Genomic DNA, 19,545 nt, shown 5'->3' with positions numbered 1-19,545 from the left:
GAATCCTCAGGACAAAAGAAGCTAATCTTGACTTGTTCCTGCTGGCACAGCAGGTCCATGGTCCAACTGGCCATAAGTGTTGAAACGTCCTTTTCACACCCCAGTGAATGGTGAGAGAAAGGGCAAACTTTACACAAAAAGGATGTTCTAAAGATACCTCATTAGAAGGTGGTGTAAGAATATAAAAGCCACAGGACATTCAATAACTGTCAAAATCACTTCCCGAGAGGAGAGTGTGGACTGTGCACTTCACAACAGTGAGGAAAAAATACCTCCCATTATCACAGAGAGCCCCAGAAGCAGAAACACACCACAAATGGCTTCTCTCTCATCTTTGCAGACACTCATCATAAAGTCTAGTTACTACAGGCTCATATTTCATTTTCCTGCTAAAGTTTCTCAACAACCAATCAATACCAAATGTACTAATGGCACCCTGCTCAAAGGAAGAGTGCTGTCCTAACACATGGAACTAGGGGGAAGGGGGGACAGAGACACTGGTTCCAGGAGGGAAAGAGGCCAACAATAATGGGGACAGAGCAACTAAATGATACCTTTGGGAGCAGCAGATTTTCATGCAGTTTCAAGAAGCAGCTCGTTTTCCTCCCAGGGAATGGCCATCAGACTTGGAGAAAGTGGATTAACACAAACAGGAAATTTGGATCCAGTGGCTTCCCAAACTCAATGAATACCTCAAGGTAACCAAAATTCATTAAGCGGGTTCCAGAGAATAACACATAACTTAAAACAGCCCACAGTCCACACATTCACTGTCTGAAATTCACTCCATCATGGATACAAGGATGATAATGTAAAACATTTAACAAATCAGAGGCAATGAACACTAACAATGGATGGTAGAGGGCAGGTATTCAATCCTAAGGTCCCAGAACAGGAGTGGTCGAGGCAGAGATGAAGGGGAAATTCAGGGGGATTGGGCCAATGTGTTTTTAGGATTTTTAATCATCTACATGGCTGTACCAGTGCCAGGACATACAAAGAGTTATACTTCTTAAAATTAGGACACTAAATAATCTCCTAAATTTTTAAGCCAATTTAAGAATACCTATACCCTTCATGGGGAAACAGTGGAAACAGTGTCAGACTTTATTTTTGGGGGCTCCAAAATCACTGCAGATGGTGACTGCAGCCATGAAATTAAAAGACGCTTACTCCTTGGAAGGAAAGTTATGACCAAGCTAGATAGCATATTCAAAAGCAGAGATATTACTTTGCCAACAAAGGTCTGTCTAGTCAAGGCTATGGTTTTTCCAGTGGTCATGTATGGATATGAGAGTTGGACTGTGAAGAAAGCTAAGCGCCGAAGAATTGATGCTTTTGAACTGTGGTGTTGGAAAAGACTCTTGAGAGTCCCTTGGACTGCAAGGAGATCCAACCAGTCCATTCTAAAGGAGATTAGTCCTGGTTGTTCTTTGGAAGGAATGATGCTAAAGCTGAAACTCCAGTACTTTGGCCACCTCATGCCAAGAGTTGACTCATTGGAAAAGACTCTGATGCTGGGAGGGATTGGGGACAGGAAGAGAAGGGGACAACAGAGGATGAGATGGCTGGATGGCATCACCAACTCGATGGATATGAGGTTGAGTGAACTCCAGAAGTTGGTGATGGACAGGGAGGCCTGGCGTGCTGCAATTCATGGGATCACAGAGAGTCAGACACGACTGAGTGACTGAACTGAACTGATACCCTTCATGATTTTTTTCTCAGCAGAGATGCAGGTTGATTGTATGGCATATAAGAGGCTTTTCAATCCTTCCAAAATGGTGATAACATCTCCTAGTGAAGACTTATTTTGTGATATTGGAACACCCAGCTGTACAATTGCTGACTTTTAACTTTTATTCTTAAACTGGCTAACTTTTTATAAAATCTTAAATATGTAATTAATAGGAATCTTAACACACCAAAACAGAAAATAAGCACAGCCTTTCATAAATTAGGGATACCAGGATATAATGAAAGTCACAGGATCAAATTCTAAAATACTCTTCCAGGTGAAGGCCCTGGGCAAGACCTGTTTCTTTTAAAAAGTGATATTGGCAAGTGACAGACAATTATTATAGACCTATTAGCACTAAATTGTGAGTTTCTCCTTGATAGAGAACTTAAGAAGAAATGACTTTATTATGCTAAAGTCAAGTACTTATACCACAGTAGAGTCATTTTTCACATGACATAAAAATCACATTTAATACTACACTCAGGGAAAACATTATTTATTATACACTGTAGTATTATTAATGAAAAGCAAGGATTCCTAAAGTTACCAGAAGGCATTTGTCAAGAAGGCAAGGTTCCACATGATACACCTACTACTGATTTGTTTTTTTTTTTTTTTTTCACCTAAACAAAGTCTTAATTACATGATAAAATACAGAGTTTAATATAACTGAAATGGAGGAAAGGTTAACTTTTAATAGCAAGGAAGAAAACCAAGAAGATGTTCTATGTTTAATGCTACTGATCTCAAATAGGGTCATGGGAAATTAGCAGCTGAGAGATGGAAGTGAGATTAATTTCAGGATCACTTAACAAACTATTGAAGACCAAAGACAGCATTTTGCGTGGGTATCAGACAGGAGCAATATTCAAGGTGGACTCACCACAACACAACCATATATCACTTAACACTTTTGCTCAAATACAAGATTAAACTTGAGCTTAAACCAAGTTCCTGTCTATATGTAAACAAATAGAATAGCCCTCTTTAGGCACACAGTAGACATTTCAGCCACGTAATGGCAATACTACTGATAAAAGTTCAAAAGCTAATGAAATTCAGTAAGCTTTCCCCTACTTTTTTAAGGCTCACCTCAGCAAGAGAGAGACAAGATAAGGAATAAGGGTGTAGTTCATCTTAATGATTGCAAGGGAAACCCAATAAAATGTTACTCAGCAAGACATATATGAATAATATTTTATTTGCCAAAAAATTTCACATAACAGAACTTAACAATATCCAAAGGGAATGACAGAAACGTTTCTCTCTTTTATACAGTCAGAAAGTGGGTTTTACAAACCAAACTGCATATAATAAATGAGTACATTTTGTTAGGTTACAAAGGAAAACGAGTAGCCTTTAAGTAAATCACACAGCACATTGCAAATCACTGGCTCTTCAATTATCAGGCATGTGTAAGGCTAGGTATGCTATTCCTTTGAAATCTTTAAATTAATCATGTTCCTCTACTAACCCATACTCACCCGGCCCCTGCCCCAAAGATACCAGTTTTAAAGGAGAGAGTATCATCCTTTCAAATTTATGACCAGGAAAAAAGATGTCTGACTTTGATCCATCACAGGTATGAAAAATACATACTTATAGATAATTCTCTGTATGCCTTCTGTAGACCCACTAAATGTAAAGATTACTAAATATTAAGATTTATGTTATATCAAAGCAAATATTGACCTTACCTCTGCCTGCGTCAATATTTACTGCTCTGTACAATAAATCTTGATGTTCAAACTGCATCAATATCAGTGCATTAATTTCTGCATGGCTCATATCAGCATCTTATAAAATTTGAAATGCCAGTGAAAATATTTCACTTGAAAAATGTAGATATAGCCAATTAAAGAGACAAAAACGGCTTTTCCTTTCCTTCTGGCTTTCTTTGCAGTTTTTTCTTCTTCCTCTCCCCTCAAAATATTAACAGTTACAAAGAAAACTGCCTAAATTTGATGAAACTCAGCCATCTATTATAAAAGAATTATTTTAGGAAATATTATGAATGTATTGGCATAATAAAATAAAACATTCCAGATATATTTCTATAAGATATTATAATATTATATACATATAAATGTAAAAAGGCAGTATCCACCATTTCTCACTGATAATCACAATTAACCTTTGTGTACAGTCTCCCAACTTTTCGTTCTATTTACTGATGAGACCTATTACCCAAATTATTTTATGCATCTTGTAGTTCAACCTCGTTCATATTGGTACATGTTTACTAAGCATTTCATGATAAGGATGTACTAAAATTACTCAAGTCACCACTGATGGTTCTTTAGGCTGTTACACTCACAATGGCACGCTGGGATACATACAAGTGTTTCTGAAAGACAAATTCCTAGAAGCACAGGCGCTACATCAAAGACTACCAGCATTCAATATTTTCATAGATTATGCCAGAGTCCTTTAAAAAAAAAAAAAAAGGCTCCATCAACCTGCTACCTTCAAGGCCGAATTAAAACCCAAACTTTCAGCCTTCCATTTACCCACGTTTTAAACATCTCATCATAGCAACAATTGAAACTTTTATCACTGTTACACAGCACTTGATACCAACCCAGCATTGAATAAAACTTCATCTACTAATATGCTTTTGCCAAGGGTCACAAGGACCCTAAGGAGTTTATTGATGTCCTCTTACAACATACAGTAGCATCTGTTAGCTTTACAAACGCTTGTGAAACCACCTCCAGAGAGAAGATGCCAAGAAATGTTTGAACTCAAGTGGCACAGATTAGAACAAAGTTAAAAAGAAGAAGATAAAGAACACATCTCTAAGTTACTAGAATAATTTTGTTCAAACGATGGAAGAGAAAAAAGCCAAAGTCTGCACGGAAAAATGTTCAAGGTACCTAAGGCATATGGCACCACATTTTTCTCTTTTATACATAAAGTCCTGATTACTGTGTGACCACACGTGTTTTTTTCTCACTCTATCTATCCTTGTAATCATAGATCAAGTGCAAAAAGAAAAATAACAACAACGAGTACCTACAGGAAAAAATAGCTTGTACTTTGTCCCATAAACTATTTCTATTTCAAAACATTAAGGTAGAAACAGGGAGGTATAAAGATTAATTACAGACAAAGGTTCTGCTCAAGAAACATAAAGTTTAAAGGGTATAAAATATGAACAAAATACTATACCATGTCTTAATAGGTTCAAGTCCAAATTTATCTTTACAACCAACCCACCATTCCTCACTTACTCATTTAAATTAAATGCAGTGCCCTCTTCAATCATTCTGGGGAACATCTCAGACAATTCATTTGCTTTCTCTTTCATATACAAAATGTAATCAATTCCCACTGGCTCTTTCATATCTCAAATTCCTGACAATACAACCTCAACATTTCTCACAGTTTCTGCTCTCTTCCCGTGCTGACCAATCCTTAATCCTACAACCTGAGGTCTCACTCAAACATAAAACCAACTTAGACCATTTTCACCATAAAAGCCTTAAATGTGTCCCTCAGAGTTCTAGGTCACTAGGAGAATTCTGTTGGACCCCTCCTGGTCTACTTCCGATACGCTGCGTTATTCCCTTAACTCCTTCCACTTGACCACACGCCCCAGACCCAGTGAGGTACTTCCAGCTCCCCAGTCAAGGCTAGGCTGTTTATGCCTCCAGGCTTCTGCAGTCCTGGCAAACACCTGTCCATCTCTAAGGGAAGCTGGCAGGAGCCATTCTGAGGAATTTCTCTGGCCCCTCCCACTACACCACAACAGCTGGCACACAATAACTTCTACTTTGAAACTGTAAATAGATTACTAGAGAATTGTAAAGAAGATAGAAACTCATTGTCAAAAATAAAGAGCAAACTGATGAGCGAAGAGAGTGCAGTCAGGTAGACATACCCTTGAGCCGGGACTTAACGAGACTCGATCTCAACAGTGTGGTCCCATCAGATCAGAAGGTCTCTGCGGCAAAGGGAATGTCTCCGGGGAAATGATTCCCTTAGGAGACTCCGTAGGAGGTATCAGGGGCGGGGCACAGGTTCCACAGTGCTTTCCACTCTTCTAATGACAAAAGCAGACCTGGGCAGGCATTTGTGTATTTTGCTTTACCCTGTACAGATGTTATTAGAAATAGGCATGGAAATGTTACTTTAGGAATTTAATTATGTCTTACGTTCACCAGGGGAGCTCGTTACTTAAAAGGATCCAACGGCAAAACCTTTTGTAAATCACCCACTAACGTATCTGGATTTCACGGCAAGATCCCCTTCGTGAGTTCCAGACTCTGGTATGAATTCATTTATCCATCCATGCATTCACCTACTTGAAAAATATGTTCCAAATACATACAAGAGGAGATATTCTGGCACACAGCAGGAAAAACAAGAATAATAAGCTATAATCTTTGTCCTTAAAAACTCTACATTTAGCTCGGGAAAACTCTCTCTCTCTGCCTCTTCCCCTTCCCTTTTCCCTTTTCTCTCTCTCTCTCTCACACACACACACACACACGCATGTTATAAAACAAGATGTTCATATGCACAGTGCAGTGGGGTGGCCATGTGATTAACAGCCATACCCAGTGAGTACATGTATTACTGCTAGCTCTCAATGCCATATAAGGTATGTCCTTTTATCTCCATTTTAGAGCTGAGCAAGTCATCAAACCCCAGGACAACCCGCAAGGCCCCTGGAAATCTCATCCCACAATTTCCTGGCCAGGAAGGAACACCTCTGAGAGCAATCCTGCTTGACCTTCACCTGGTGCCACACCAGACACTTCTTTCAAGGAATTTTGCTCATGGCATATCTCAATTTTGGAGTCCTCTAAAAGTTAGAAATGCCCCCCCCACCCGAATTGAGTCACAGAATCTATCTACACAAAAAGAACATGAGATACAGATTATTAAAAATGAAGAAAACCACTGAAGAGGATAAATTAAAACGGCGTGGGAGGAGAAACCCACCACCTGTTTTTCCCTAAGTCTTTGAGGAGGCGGAGAGGAAACAGAAAGCTTTATAAAAATGCCTCAAATTTCTACTTGAACTTGCTCCAAATTTGTTTCTCATTTCCCTTTCCGGCAACAATGACCTACCTAGCATGTGTTACTTTTTGTGTAATACTTACAGAAGTTCTGGGCGAACTCCAAAATTCATGAGCTGTCATCACCTCAAATAACACAGAAAAAATAGCTGTATTTTAGTCAAGAAAACCAATAGAAGAGAAGTAAAAAAAGTGAAAGTTGCTCAGTTGTGTCGGACTCTGTGATCCCATGTCCATGGATTTCTCCAGGCCAGAATACTGGAGTGGGTAGCTATTCCCTTCTCCAGGGGATCTTCCCAACTCAGGGATCGAACCCACATCTGCATTGCAGGTATTTTAATATTTCCAGTAGACACCTAAATTATTGTTACTGTTTTTCTCAATGTAATTCTGTATGAAATACACCAAAAGGTGTCCTCCCCCCCTTTTTCCTGTTCTTGGTATAAGGAAAATATATCCAAAGATATAAAGCAATCTTGAAGTTTCATTATTATTAACAGTTAATGATAATAATCTTACATTTATGTTCTGTTTCATTTCTCCAATGCATGATGTTTTCACACTAAACTCAGACATTATGACCACTCCTTTTTAGAGTAGAAATAACTAAGAACCAGAGAGACAGTCTATCTTCAGATGGGCACAACGGGACTAAAACACCAGTCTCCAGGCTCCTCAATAAACAGTCCTCCTAAGCTGCTGGTGTGCACAGTGGCATCACACAATACGCCTATGAAGTAAGGCTGTTGATCATTTTCAAATATAAATATTATCCAAGATGATGCAGTGACATTGAAATCACTTGCCTAGTCCTAACGTGGTAAGTCACACTATTAATGAAGTATGATCATGACAATATCCTTAAAACAAGTTCTCCACAGCTCAACTACTTATGTAACTCTCCTCAAGTGACCAGTGGGCTGCTACCAGAATAACCAGATCAGCATCATTCACCAAACCCCACCCTGTACCCAAAGGCAACCTAACGATGAAGGACACCAGAACCCAGGGGCCCCAGGACCACCAACACCGATTCCTCTCCCTGTTCCACCTCCTAAAACATATCACTTCCTCATCTGTATTCTTCCCAGAATTTTTCAAAAGCAGGAACACAGGAATCACTGTGAATGCTAACTAGAACATTTGCTGGGGACATTTCAGCTCAAGGGAAATGCAAGGCCAGAAGAAAAAGAGAGACATGTTCCAAATCTCTGCACAGTTTTGTTTCTGAGTCAGGCTAACATCTGCTCATGGGGGCAGGAGGGAAAGGGGACGACAGAGGATGAGATGGCTGGATGGCATCACCGACTCGATGGACATGAGTTTGAGTAAACTCTGGGAGTTGGTGATGGACAGGGAGGCCTGGCATGCTGCGATTCATGGGGTCGCAAAGAGTTGGACACGACTGAGCAACTGAACTGAACTGAACTGAACATCTGCTCAAAACCCCCAGCTGCACCAATGTGATCAGGAGCTGGCAAACCTTTTCTGTAAAGGGCTAACTGATAATAGTCTAGGCTTCTTGGTCAAAGTTCTGTGTGGTAACTATTCAACTCTGCAGTCTTAACATGAAAGCAGCCATCAACAATAGCCAACAAAATGGATATGGTTGTGTCCCAATAAAACTTTACACACAAATACAGGTGGACGTTTGTAGTCTGCCAAGCCCTGAACTTGAGGATAGTTTGTTCGCTGAACCCTCATTCCCAAATCTCAAATGGGCAATTCTTATGAATTATGGCTGATAGAATTTAGCTTGCTGAGCTCCAAGGATTACCTAGGGATCTCCCAGTAACAATCATAGCACCCAAAAGAGAATTCCAATAACAACAGTATTACCAGTAACAAAAGTACTAATAGTGTGAAAAACAGCAAAAAGTAACATTAGGCACTTTATGCCCAGAATTTGTTAAATTTTTCACACACATCTCATTTCATTCCCATTAACAGCTTTATGAGGGAAGTTCTATTAATAATTCCTTTTTCAAAGATGGGAAGACTGAGGCTCCAAGCAGTTAAATGCCTTCCCAACATCATAAAGATATTAAGAGATATTAATGGTAGATATTAAATTGAATCACAGTCTACATACATGACTTGAAAAATCACTCTGTCACACACAACACCAACCCCCACCCCCAAAGTATATCAGTGCCTTATCTTAGGAAGAACTAATACAAATTTGTGAATTAGAGTCATGAGGTTAACACCTGGACCATTAAACCCCTCTCTCATGAAGTGGACTACTTCACTATTGCTCAATTCAAAACCATTTCCCTCTACAGGGAAGTGCAGTTCAAGTGCCAAAGAACATCCTAAGACTTCTTGATGTGAAAACCAGTATTTCACCACTTTATTGAAAATAACCATTGATACCATGGAATGTTCCAGAAGATGACTATACACCTCAGCTGGTGACTCTCTTATGCTTTTCTTCTCCTTTAACTTTTGTTTTCCCCATTATGCCTAGCAAGTTACTTCAGTGATTCTTCTAAGCCAGTCTATACCCTTCTAAGGGATTCTTCAAATAACTGCCTTATCCTGGCTCCAGAAAAAAGTACAACTAAAACAAGGGTTGACAAACTACAGCTTGTGGACCCTATCCAACCAGCCACCAATTTTAGTACAGCCTGCAAAGAATGGTTTCTCTATTTTTAAAAGGTTGAGGGAAAAAAGACTAAAATATAAGATTTCCTGACACATGAAAATTATAATAAATTCAAATTTCGTTGTCATAAATACATTTCTGTGAGGACACAGCTAGTTTGTCCATCTACCTATGGCTGCCTCTGCACTACAACAACAGAGCTGAATAGCTGCAACAGAGACCACATGCCCTGCGAGGCCCAAGACTACCAGATTCTTTATGAAGAGCATGCCAACCCACTGAAGATAACCTATGAGCTTTTCCACCGATACAAAGAAACTGAAGTCACTCAGTCATGCCCGACTCTTTGCGACCCCATGGACAGTAGCCTGCACTGAGTTCCTCCGTCCATGGGATTTTCAAGTCAAGAGTACTGGAGTGGGTTGCCATTTCCTTCTCCAGGGTATCTTCCCAACCCAGGGATCAAACCCAGGTCTCTCGCATTGTAGACAGACAATTTACCATCTCAGCCACCAGGGAAGTCCACCGATATAAGCAGTTTTCAAATCCAGACACAATGCATTCCAGAAATACAAAATGGAGACTCGTCAAGTCCAGAGTTAAGACGATCAACCACTGCTCCACCCCAAAGACCACACTACTAATTATGCCCACTCTTAACTAAATAATGGGAAAAGTCACTGCCGTCTGCAACCGTACATGCTGATGTCATATAAATTCCTATTTCCCAACAGCATTATTTTCAAAATTGATGAAATGTAAACAGCAGGCCACTTTATGCCTCTTCTTAACTTCTATCAGAGCCACAGAAAACAAAATGATAAATTTTCTTTGGGTTTCTTGGCAGGAACCGATATATATATAATTTCAGCCTTCATCTCCCAATTTCCTTCATTTATCAGAAATGGTGACAAAAAAATTTCTAATTAGATAATTCTAATCTCAAGGAATGGGGTGTGATGGAAGACTTCAGAATCACTATCTGTTCTTGCAAAACAAAATAGATAGTCTATTCTCCCTAGAGGGGCAGGAGATTTATCAATAGACAAAAGGATGCAAAAAGCCAATAGATAAGGTGTAATTAAAGATCAGGCCTATAAATTTTATACTGACATAAACTTAACAGGATTTGCAGGTGGAAATTCAGGGTTTAAGACCAGGGTATAATCATGACAATAATACCTTTCAGTTCTATGAGCCACAACATAGAAAATGCATACATTTATTATTGAGACTAATACTCTGTGCCTCCAAGCACTTTCATAAAAAAATTTGAATTATTCAGTGCTATAGTGATTTCCAAAGTGGTCTATCTTGCTCAAAAATTCCTCCTTAATTAGCTAAAAATACATTTCCCATATATTTTTGAGCATCAAAATCTCTTTTAGAGAGATTTAGATCACCTGTCTTTTTTTTGATAGTTGTTAGACGCATAAACCAGAAAGGCCTGTATATTCTTGTAGATTTTTTTTTTTGCCCCTTAAAATGTAAGAAAATTATTTCCAAAGTAGTACTCAGAGTTGTAATAATGTATACTCTCTCTTCACTGACTCCAATTGAAAAGAGCTACAGCAATATCGCAGTGGGCTGAAATATATAAAACTAGCAAGATCTGATTAGAAAATAAAGTTGCGTTTCTTAGATTAAAGCATAATAGGTCATTTTGATACGTGATGCTTTGCAATATTTAGCAGATATTTAGCAGCTTGAGACAAAGCTTATATTTTCTGCTCTCTGAAATCACAGCCTCTGGGAAGAGACAAGAAAAGGCCACGTCTTTCGGAAAATTACAAGTTTGGTACAATAACTCATTAACAAGTAAAGTTCAGAAATAAATGCAAATTGAGGGGAAAAGGCAGGTTGAGGAAACAGGTGGGAGATAAATTAAGGTACTTATCACCTTGAGGAAAAACAGGCTTGAATATTTCAACTTTCAGGGAACTACAAAAGGTTTGAACAAACAGAAATCAGGCGTGAAACTGATTAAAAGTGTGCCTTTGAGTAAGTGTAATGGGACGTGAACTGGCCCGTATGATCACGATGGGAACCAGTCAACTTACCCGAGTAGGCCCAGTATGGGTCGCCCGAAGCCTTGCGCCTGCGGATCTGCGCCTGCACCGAGCTGCCCTGTCTGTTCTCGTGCAGGGTCCCCACGTAGCCCTCCGTCAACGCTGCAAGACAGGAGAGGTGCAGTGAGTCAAAACCGTCCCCCTGCTGCACCCAGGAGCGGTGTCAAATGCACACAGCTCTGTAACTGCCTAGAAGCACAGACCTTGGGGTAGCTGAATAGAACTTCCTGACTTTATAGAACAACAACTACAGGAGAACCTCAGGAGATTACAAGGATTATCATTAATACTAACAATAGCTTGTGTATGTGTTAGGTCGCTCAGGCATGTCCAACTCTTCGCGACCCCATAGATTGTAGCCTGCCAGGCTCCTCTGTTCAGGGGCATTTCCAGGTAAGAATACTGGAACGGGTTGCCATTCCCTTCTCCAAGATCTTCTTGACCCGGGGTTCGAATCCTGGTCTCCTGCGCTGGCAGGCAGATTCTTCACCGTCTGACCGAACTACAGTGAATCTTTTCTCCGTACCATGAACCCGAGGTGCACTAAACCCTTTACATGCATCATCTTGTATAATTTGCAACACACCACCAGGCAACAGATGCAGTTTCAGTAACAGGCCCATTCTATTGATAAGCAAACTACAGCTTAGAGTAGTTGAGTAACTTTAACAACTAGCAGACCTGGAACTCGCAGCTTTGGTTCCAACTGTGTGTATAAGCCTATACCCTAGGTGCAAAGTGCGTCCAGCCTTATTTAATATTCACTGAGCAAGGAGTCATTCCATCTCTTTTACAGATGGAGGAATGAACGCTCAGGGACACTGAGTATGCAGCAGATCAAGGAATCCAACATAAGTATGCATGCCACAGAGCTCCGGCCTCTACCATCCAAACACAGCACAGTCTCAGGCCTGGGAGCCACCCCGTGATTAAGAACCAGTCCTTCACAAACTCTGGATCCCAGAGTCACCTATTATATCTGAAGATATGAAACCTGAAACCCTCCAAGGCCAGCAATGCTCAGAAAAGAAGCACTGTTTAATGATGCATTTCTTTGAAAACTCAAAATGAATCCAATTTTCTACCCCATTATCAAGAGCTTCCATCTGCCTGCTATAGTGTTCAAAGCCCTCCCCTCCCAGCCACTTCATGGATGCAAATTTCTTCTGTGGTGAGCCCACACCTGACTGCCCCGATGTGTCAGAAGACAAGTATCTCAGGTGCCCAGAATCCAAAATGAATTGGAGCTACACTTCAAACAATACATCCCAGCTGTCTGTGTTAATATTTAAATGCACCCAAACAAAATCAAGTGTGCCTCTGAAAAGCAAGGAGAATGATTAGAGGAGCTATATATTCAGTTTAAGACTCTGAAGGCACCAAGAAAGCACAATACAGTCTCTATTTCAAATTAGCCAGAGTAGTGATAATAGGAATCATCTCACCATGATGGCATTAATTTTGTTCACAATGTGATGGTCAGGAAGGAAAATCAGGAAATATGTAAGTATTACACTTTATGCTTGCATGTCAGTTGCCAAGACTGGCTTTAAAAGAAACAAAGCTTGAACAAGAGCTACTCCACAAATACAAGCCCTTTGGAGGGAAATGAGAATCTTATAAAATCCAGACACAAATCAGCAAAGTAAACCAGGCGTCATGTATGCCCGCTGTTTGGTCCCGAATGACAGAGTCAAAACCTAAGTTACTAACCATTTTATAAGAATGATGGCAGTTTAGGTATATATGATCCAATCCAACCTGTACTCTTGCAGGTAAGCCATTCAGAATCTCAGAAAGTTGATCATTCTAAGTTTCCGGGGATAAAAAACAAAATTTCCCATTTCTTCATCTATTTTTTTCCTCCACTAAAGCAAACTACTTGGTTGACTTCATGGTCTGTTCATAGTAACTTGTGTTATCTTCATAATGACCCTATGAGGTTGGTATTTTTAGCTCTGTTTTACAGATAGGGAAACTGAGGTTCACCCACATAGCCAAATACCCATTAAAAAGTTTCCTAAATTGTTCGGCTTATTTCTGTGCCTATGGGAGACATTTTATGTATCTGTTTACTACACTTCTTAGAGCTAATTCACTCTAAATAATTACTCCCAAATAATCCTTCCTCTTTGTACGAGGACAATGAGTAAAAACCGTGCCCCCATTCCCATACATACCACTGGGGTCAGGGGCATGGTTTGCAGTGATTCAGTAGAGTAAGTGAAACAAAGCCCACCTTTGGAGCTGCCAGGGCAACAGGACTGGCTGTCTCATCCATGACTTGTGACCCAGCCGGTGGAGTAGGGTATGAAGATTACCAAAGCAGAGACACTGCAACAAATTTCCACTATGTTATCAGGTATTTAAAAAGCACCACATGCCCAGAGCTGAAAAAGGTGCTTTCCTCATAGTACCTGGTGTCATCCTTTATACCAATCCTGTGAGGTTGGTAGGTTTAGCTTAGTGATATATATGTTTGGGAATGGGGACACCAGCCAGTCCGAGAGAGTCTTCTCTCTCTTGCTGAAGGTATTATGACAAAAGTTGAAGCCTCATGGGGGTGGTTGAGGGTCGAGCACAGGATCAGCAAAGGTGCTCAAAATGGAACCAAGCCAGAAAATGCAAAATCTATGGATCAATTCGGTTGAAAAACTTGAAGATCAGGACAAAGCCAATTTGAAATCAACCCCTGGAAGGCTTATAGTTACATGACCAATTACTCACCAATGCTTACTTTTCCCCCAATGTCACTAATGTGACCTTGGTGACCTTCAAACAGGATACAACACCCAATAATCAATTTTTCCATGCAGAAAATGCTATTGTTGGACTAGAGTTCTCTCAACCCAAGCTGCTTTAAAAACAGAACAAAAAATAAAGACCCTATGCGTTGGACCCTGCCTCCAGAGATTCATCTTTAGTCTAAGGTGTGGAATCAAAATAGCAGTATTTTTTCTTGTTGTTGCTAAAAGTTTTCCAGGCTATTCTATTTTTCAACCAGCGATAAGAACCACAAACCTCCCTGCAGAGCTGGACCTTAGGCCCTGTTCATTGTGACACTGTCCACTCACACTCACAGCCTGTAACTTGCCGGGTTAAATAAGCCTGTCTTAATTTTAGTAAAGACCTGGCCAAAGAAATGAATAGCCTACTCCAAGAATCACACCAGTGTGGCGTAAACCTGAGCACTTAAGACAAATTTGAACCAAACCAGAGATCCAGCCAGATTCTGCTCACCAACAAATGAACCAGGTATAAAAGTAAAGAAGGAATGAGGTATAAATGAGGTATCCTCAAGGATATTAATTTATACACTTTATACCAGACCCACTAGAATCATAGTCTCCATACCTAGTATCCCCAGGTTTTTTTCTTTGCTAGAAAGTGTTTTATTTCTCAGTCAGTCATACATGAAGCATGTGTGCATGCTAAGTCAATTCAGTTATGTCTGACTCTATGTGATCCTATGGACTGTAGCCCACCATGCTCCTCTGTCCATGATAGGATTCTCCAGGCAAGAATACTGGAAAGTGAAAAGTAGAAGTTGCTCAGTCGTGTCTGACTCTTTGTGACCCCATGGACTGTAGAGTCCATGGAATTCTCCAGGCCAGAATACTGGAGTGGGTAGCCTTTCCCTTCTCCAGGGGATCTTCCCAACCCAGGGATTGAACCCAGGTCTCACACATTGCAGGCGCATTCTTTACCAGCTGAGCCACAAGGGAAGCCCAAGAATACCAGAGTGGGTAGCCTTTCCCTTCTCCAGTGGATCTTCATGACCCAGGAATCGAACCGGGGTCTCCTGCATTGCAGGTGGATTATTTACCAACTGAGATATTAGGGAAACCTAAGAATACTGGAGTAGGTTGCCATTTCCTCCTCCAGGGGATCTTCCTGATTCAGAGATCAACCCATATCTCCTGTATTTCCTGCACTGGCAGGCAGGTTCTTTACCACCAGTGCCACCTGGGAAGCCCCAATATTTCTCAGAACCTTTGAGAATATTAGGGAGCAGCAAAGGAGAACAAAGCCCAGCAGCAGTTACATTACCCATCCTGCTTGCAGTATGGCGCTACAGAGTCCAAAGTTTCATCAGGTAAGTACTTCAGCCAAGTACTTAGAAGGAGACGGTAATCCCGACACTCTTTAACTGACTGCATACAAGCCATAGGTTTTAGGGTCTCACATCCGGCAGCTCTCCAAGCCCACTAAACTATCAGTGATAAAGCACATCTACAAAGATATGTCCAACCCAAGACACAGGGAGGTACGCATCAGAAGATGCTCCCCTGACTGTGGGAAGTAACAGAACCCATACCCCGAAGTGCAGGGATTTTCCCAGCCATCCAAACACATCACAAGGGAGTGCAAGGCCTCTGCTCTGGGCAGGGGGACTGCCTGTCTAAAGGGGGTTTCACTTGGGCCAAAAGGAAGGGGCGTGGCTTTGCTGTATAAAGACCAACAGACTAGAAGTGACAGAGGGCAGGGCCATCCCACGGAAGGTGGGTTAACTTGGTCATCACATACCCCAAAGTACTCAGGAATGACACAGGTTGAACCCAGCAAGGTAAGAATGGGCAGGAAGACCTGCTTTGCAAGGACATGCTGTATAACCTATGAAGAGCGCCAAGGTCCCTGAGACAAGGAGCTCTAAACCTACCTCACACGACAGAGCTTGATATATGGGATGCGCTCAGTAATGAGTGACTGAGTGATTGAATGAATACACAAACACCAGAAAAACCGATGGTGCCTATGTTAGCGTCTAGAGTGTGTGTGTGTGTGTGTGTGTATGTGTGTGTGTGTACGTATGCTTTCATGAGCCATAAGCAAAAACACTGTCTTCTTCCCTACTGTCTCGCTTTTTAATCACTGCTCACCTATCAGAAAGATCAAACATCTAAAACATGAAGCTAGAAGGAACTAGCTGGAGGATCTAACAGGCATTTAGGAAGCATCTCAGAAATGAACCAGGTGGCAAAGATCTTTACCACCCCAGCAGCAGATTTCTCTTAACACATCAACTATTCATTAAAGGTAACTATATTTAGTTTTTCATTTTATTCCATCTATGTCAGTAGTGTGTGATTTTTCCCCCTCATGAGAACATTATCATGTATTACTTGTACCGCATAATTGAAAACACAATTTCAAGTCCCTTCTTCAAATGTATTTTGATCATATGACAAAGCGCTCCCTAAAAGCAACTTTTAAAAATTATTTGAACAGCAGTCAAAAACTGTATACAGAGTATATTAAGCAACCTAACATCTCATTGGCAAGGAGCAAAGATTTACAAAAAGAAACATCTGTGGTTCCCAAGTAAAGACACAGACTCAGCATACCAAATTCAATCAATTTTAATACTCTCTGCACTCTTCTCAACTCCAACAGCCAACCAACGGCAGCATGACAATGATATGGTGAGGTTATGAATCATGCTATTGATTTTCAATATCTTCTGTGCAGAAAATTAAATTATGTAAATGCATGCCTTTACGGATCCTTACCTTAATGTGAAATTGCTTACTTGCTTATGTCAGCAACTTAATTACACAATTAAAAATGGTGCATGCTTATGAAAATATCCAGTTTCACTTCTCAGAACAGACAGGAAGTGTAAATCTGCCTATGGTTATCAGGTGACTATCAAGAGGGAGGAGTTGGTATTATGCAAACATATATTTCATATTCTTCCGAGTTCTGCAGCACCAAGCCCACTATGGTTTATGGAGGTGAAGTCATCTGAGAGCAAGAAGCTCAGGAGAGCTTGCAGTGGTTTATAATACTTCAAGCAATAGGGTTCACAGTGATATAACAGGTGGAGAAGAAAGAAAGAATGCCCAACACTATATACTGTTACGCACTCCTCTTCAAAGAGGTTGTGTCTGATGACACTCGAACCAACACACACACACACACACACACACACACACACACAACAAACCTGGACATGAGGAGTATTAAACTCGGATAGCTTTCAAGAGTCTGGATAGTATAATAATAATATGACAATACGATTTTACAAAAGGAAAATCCAGCTACTTCCATCATCCAGGAGAATGTCTCTCTCAGTGCTGACAGGATAAAAGTAGAGATTTCAAAACCAATAGCGTTAACTAGCCAATGACTCCCAGGTCTCCCTCAGTAGGGGGAATCTTTAAGTTGGTTGTTATGCAGAAAGCTGACTGAATGACAGGTCTTTTCATCAGGGAGTCTTCATAAACTCTATCCCCTCTCACAACTTCTACGGAGCCTACCTCATTTCCAGCCTAAAGCAAAAAAGATAAAAATGTTTCCAGACCCAAGGGCCCAATCCTTTTCTACAAAAATATCCTAAAGAGCTTACCTACCACAGAAGATAGCAACAAAATGATTTCCTATGTGCATGATTTAATTTCCCAGAGCCACCAGACAGAGTTTGTAACAATAAATGTTTTTATTCTGGGAATATAAAGGCAGCTGTGTATCCCATCTGCCTTAACAATATCTTCAGAAGGATTTGGTGTCATCCTTTACTCTCAGTGTTTTACAGAAATGTTGACTTGAGAGGGGACAAAAAGTTTCAAGCCATGTTAACTTTCTGGCTGAATATTTCTCACCCAAAGAGACCGGCTCATTTAACACCACATTAAATAACATTCCTGACATAGATGTCTTTCCATTGGTTTCCCTGTGAGAGAAAGATCACTGAAGCTACATAAAAATAAATAGTTACGGATTGATAAATAATGTTCTCTTTCAAAATTACAAATGTGTACACAGAAATTACAGAGTACAACTAATGTCTGTTTTTGACAAAAGGATTCCATTTACACGTGCATTTATATATGTGAAAACGAAAGAAAGTCAGAGGTGCCTACAAAGAAATGAAAACAGTGGCCACCAAGTCTTTCAAAACGACCACACTGTTCCTCCACATTACTGTTTCATCTTACCAAAATATATAACAATGTCCACTTTAGCACAGCAACATCATCATACAGGGGAATGGGGGTGTGACGGTAGTTATGTAAAGGTGAAACCAGAGTCTGTTTATGAAGAGAACAGCCCCAAACTCCATCTACAAGTCACATATCTTGTATACAAAACAAAATGTGTAGTGACACTTGAGGGTATTTCCACTTAACTATATGTCCAGTTCTAGGTGATGCCAAAGGGACTTAGAAGCCTGGGAGAATTGGTCAGCTTCCATCCAAAAATGAAAACGTCAAAGACATTCTGGTTCCCCAGGGCCAGGATGAGAATTACTTAGGACGATGGATAGATGGCTCTCATATTAAGAGTCCTAGTTCTCTTCCAGAGTTACTGCCAAAAAGAAGCCCACTACAATATAAAATAAGCACTCACATTTTCAAATGCAGAATGTCTATTTCCAGAATGGCAGACAAGCAGTTAAGCAGCCTGTTTATATCTATTATAACTGCTCATACAACAAACAAATTAAAGATCCCTCAAGGATGATGAAATCTCTATCAAATATAATTTTCTCTAAATTTTAGAGTGCATTTAAGAACATTAAGTCCCAGACAATAGTCTAAAATGAATAAACCTTTATCTTTTTCGTGACTACAATGGGCAAAAGTATCAAATTATAGTTAAAGTAATTAAATATTCCATCAGGCTCTCATCTCCTTTTGTGCCTGTATTTCAATTAATTGCAGGAAAAGTACTTAGTGAGCTTCCCAAAAAGTAGAATCAAAAAGTGCATTCCTTTGTAACTATTGCATTACAAATGTTCCCTCCAGTTGTTTGTGATACTGAGCTAACCTCAAATACAATAGATTCTATTACAGTAGATTACCTATTTTATCACATTCAAATGTACCTACTGTCCCAACTACAACAAAAAAAAGTATTTTTCATCATCTAAAGTGATAAAGATACCTAATAAACAGCCATGAATTTTTTAAGTAAAACAGACTACTAAAACTCAAAGGCAGTTCAAAGAAAGAAGAAATCACACAGCAATATAGTATCTTAGATCCGGGAAATAGAAAACATTTTTACAGGTTTGTAAAAAATGCCTTCAGACAGGTAGAGAGGCAAAATAATGACCTTCTCCTCCATATTTTACGTTAAAATAACACTGATTAAAAA

General features: G+C 40.1%; 1 protein-coding gene across 3 annotated transcripts in view; it reads right to left on the bottom strand.

Annotated features, from left to right (window-relative positions):
- The window catches only part of PTPRG (protein tyrosine phosphatase, receptor type G), a 775,368-nt gene that overhangs the window by 561,669 nt on the left and 194,154 nt on the right, over positions 1-19,545 (bottom strand). For all 3 annotated transcript variants that reach the window (XM_027522433.1, XM_027522432.1, XM_027522435.1), the window contains exon 2: positions 11,437-11,547. In XM_027522433.1, the coding sequence (XP_027378234.1) occupies positions 11,437-11,547 (111 nt within the window). The remainder of the gene's footprint in view (positions 1-11,436; positions 11,548-19,545) is intronic.

Source organism: Bos indicus x Bos taurus, chromosome 22 (genome assembly GCF_003369695.1).
Source record: "Bos indicus x Bos taurus breed Angus x Brahman F1 hybrid chromosome 22, Bos_hybrid_MaternalHap_v2.0, whole genome shotgun sequence".
Taxonomy (NCBI): domain Eukaryota; kingdom Metazoa; phylum Chordata; class Mammalia; order Artiodactyla; family Bovidae; genus Bos; species Bos indicus x Bos taurus.
The sequence above is the reverse complement of the archived record's forward strand: the minus strand, read 5'-3'. Positions and strand labels throughout refer to the sequence as shown.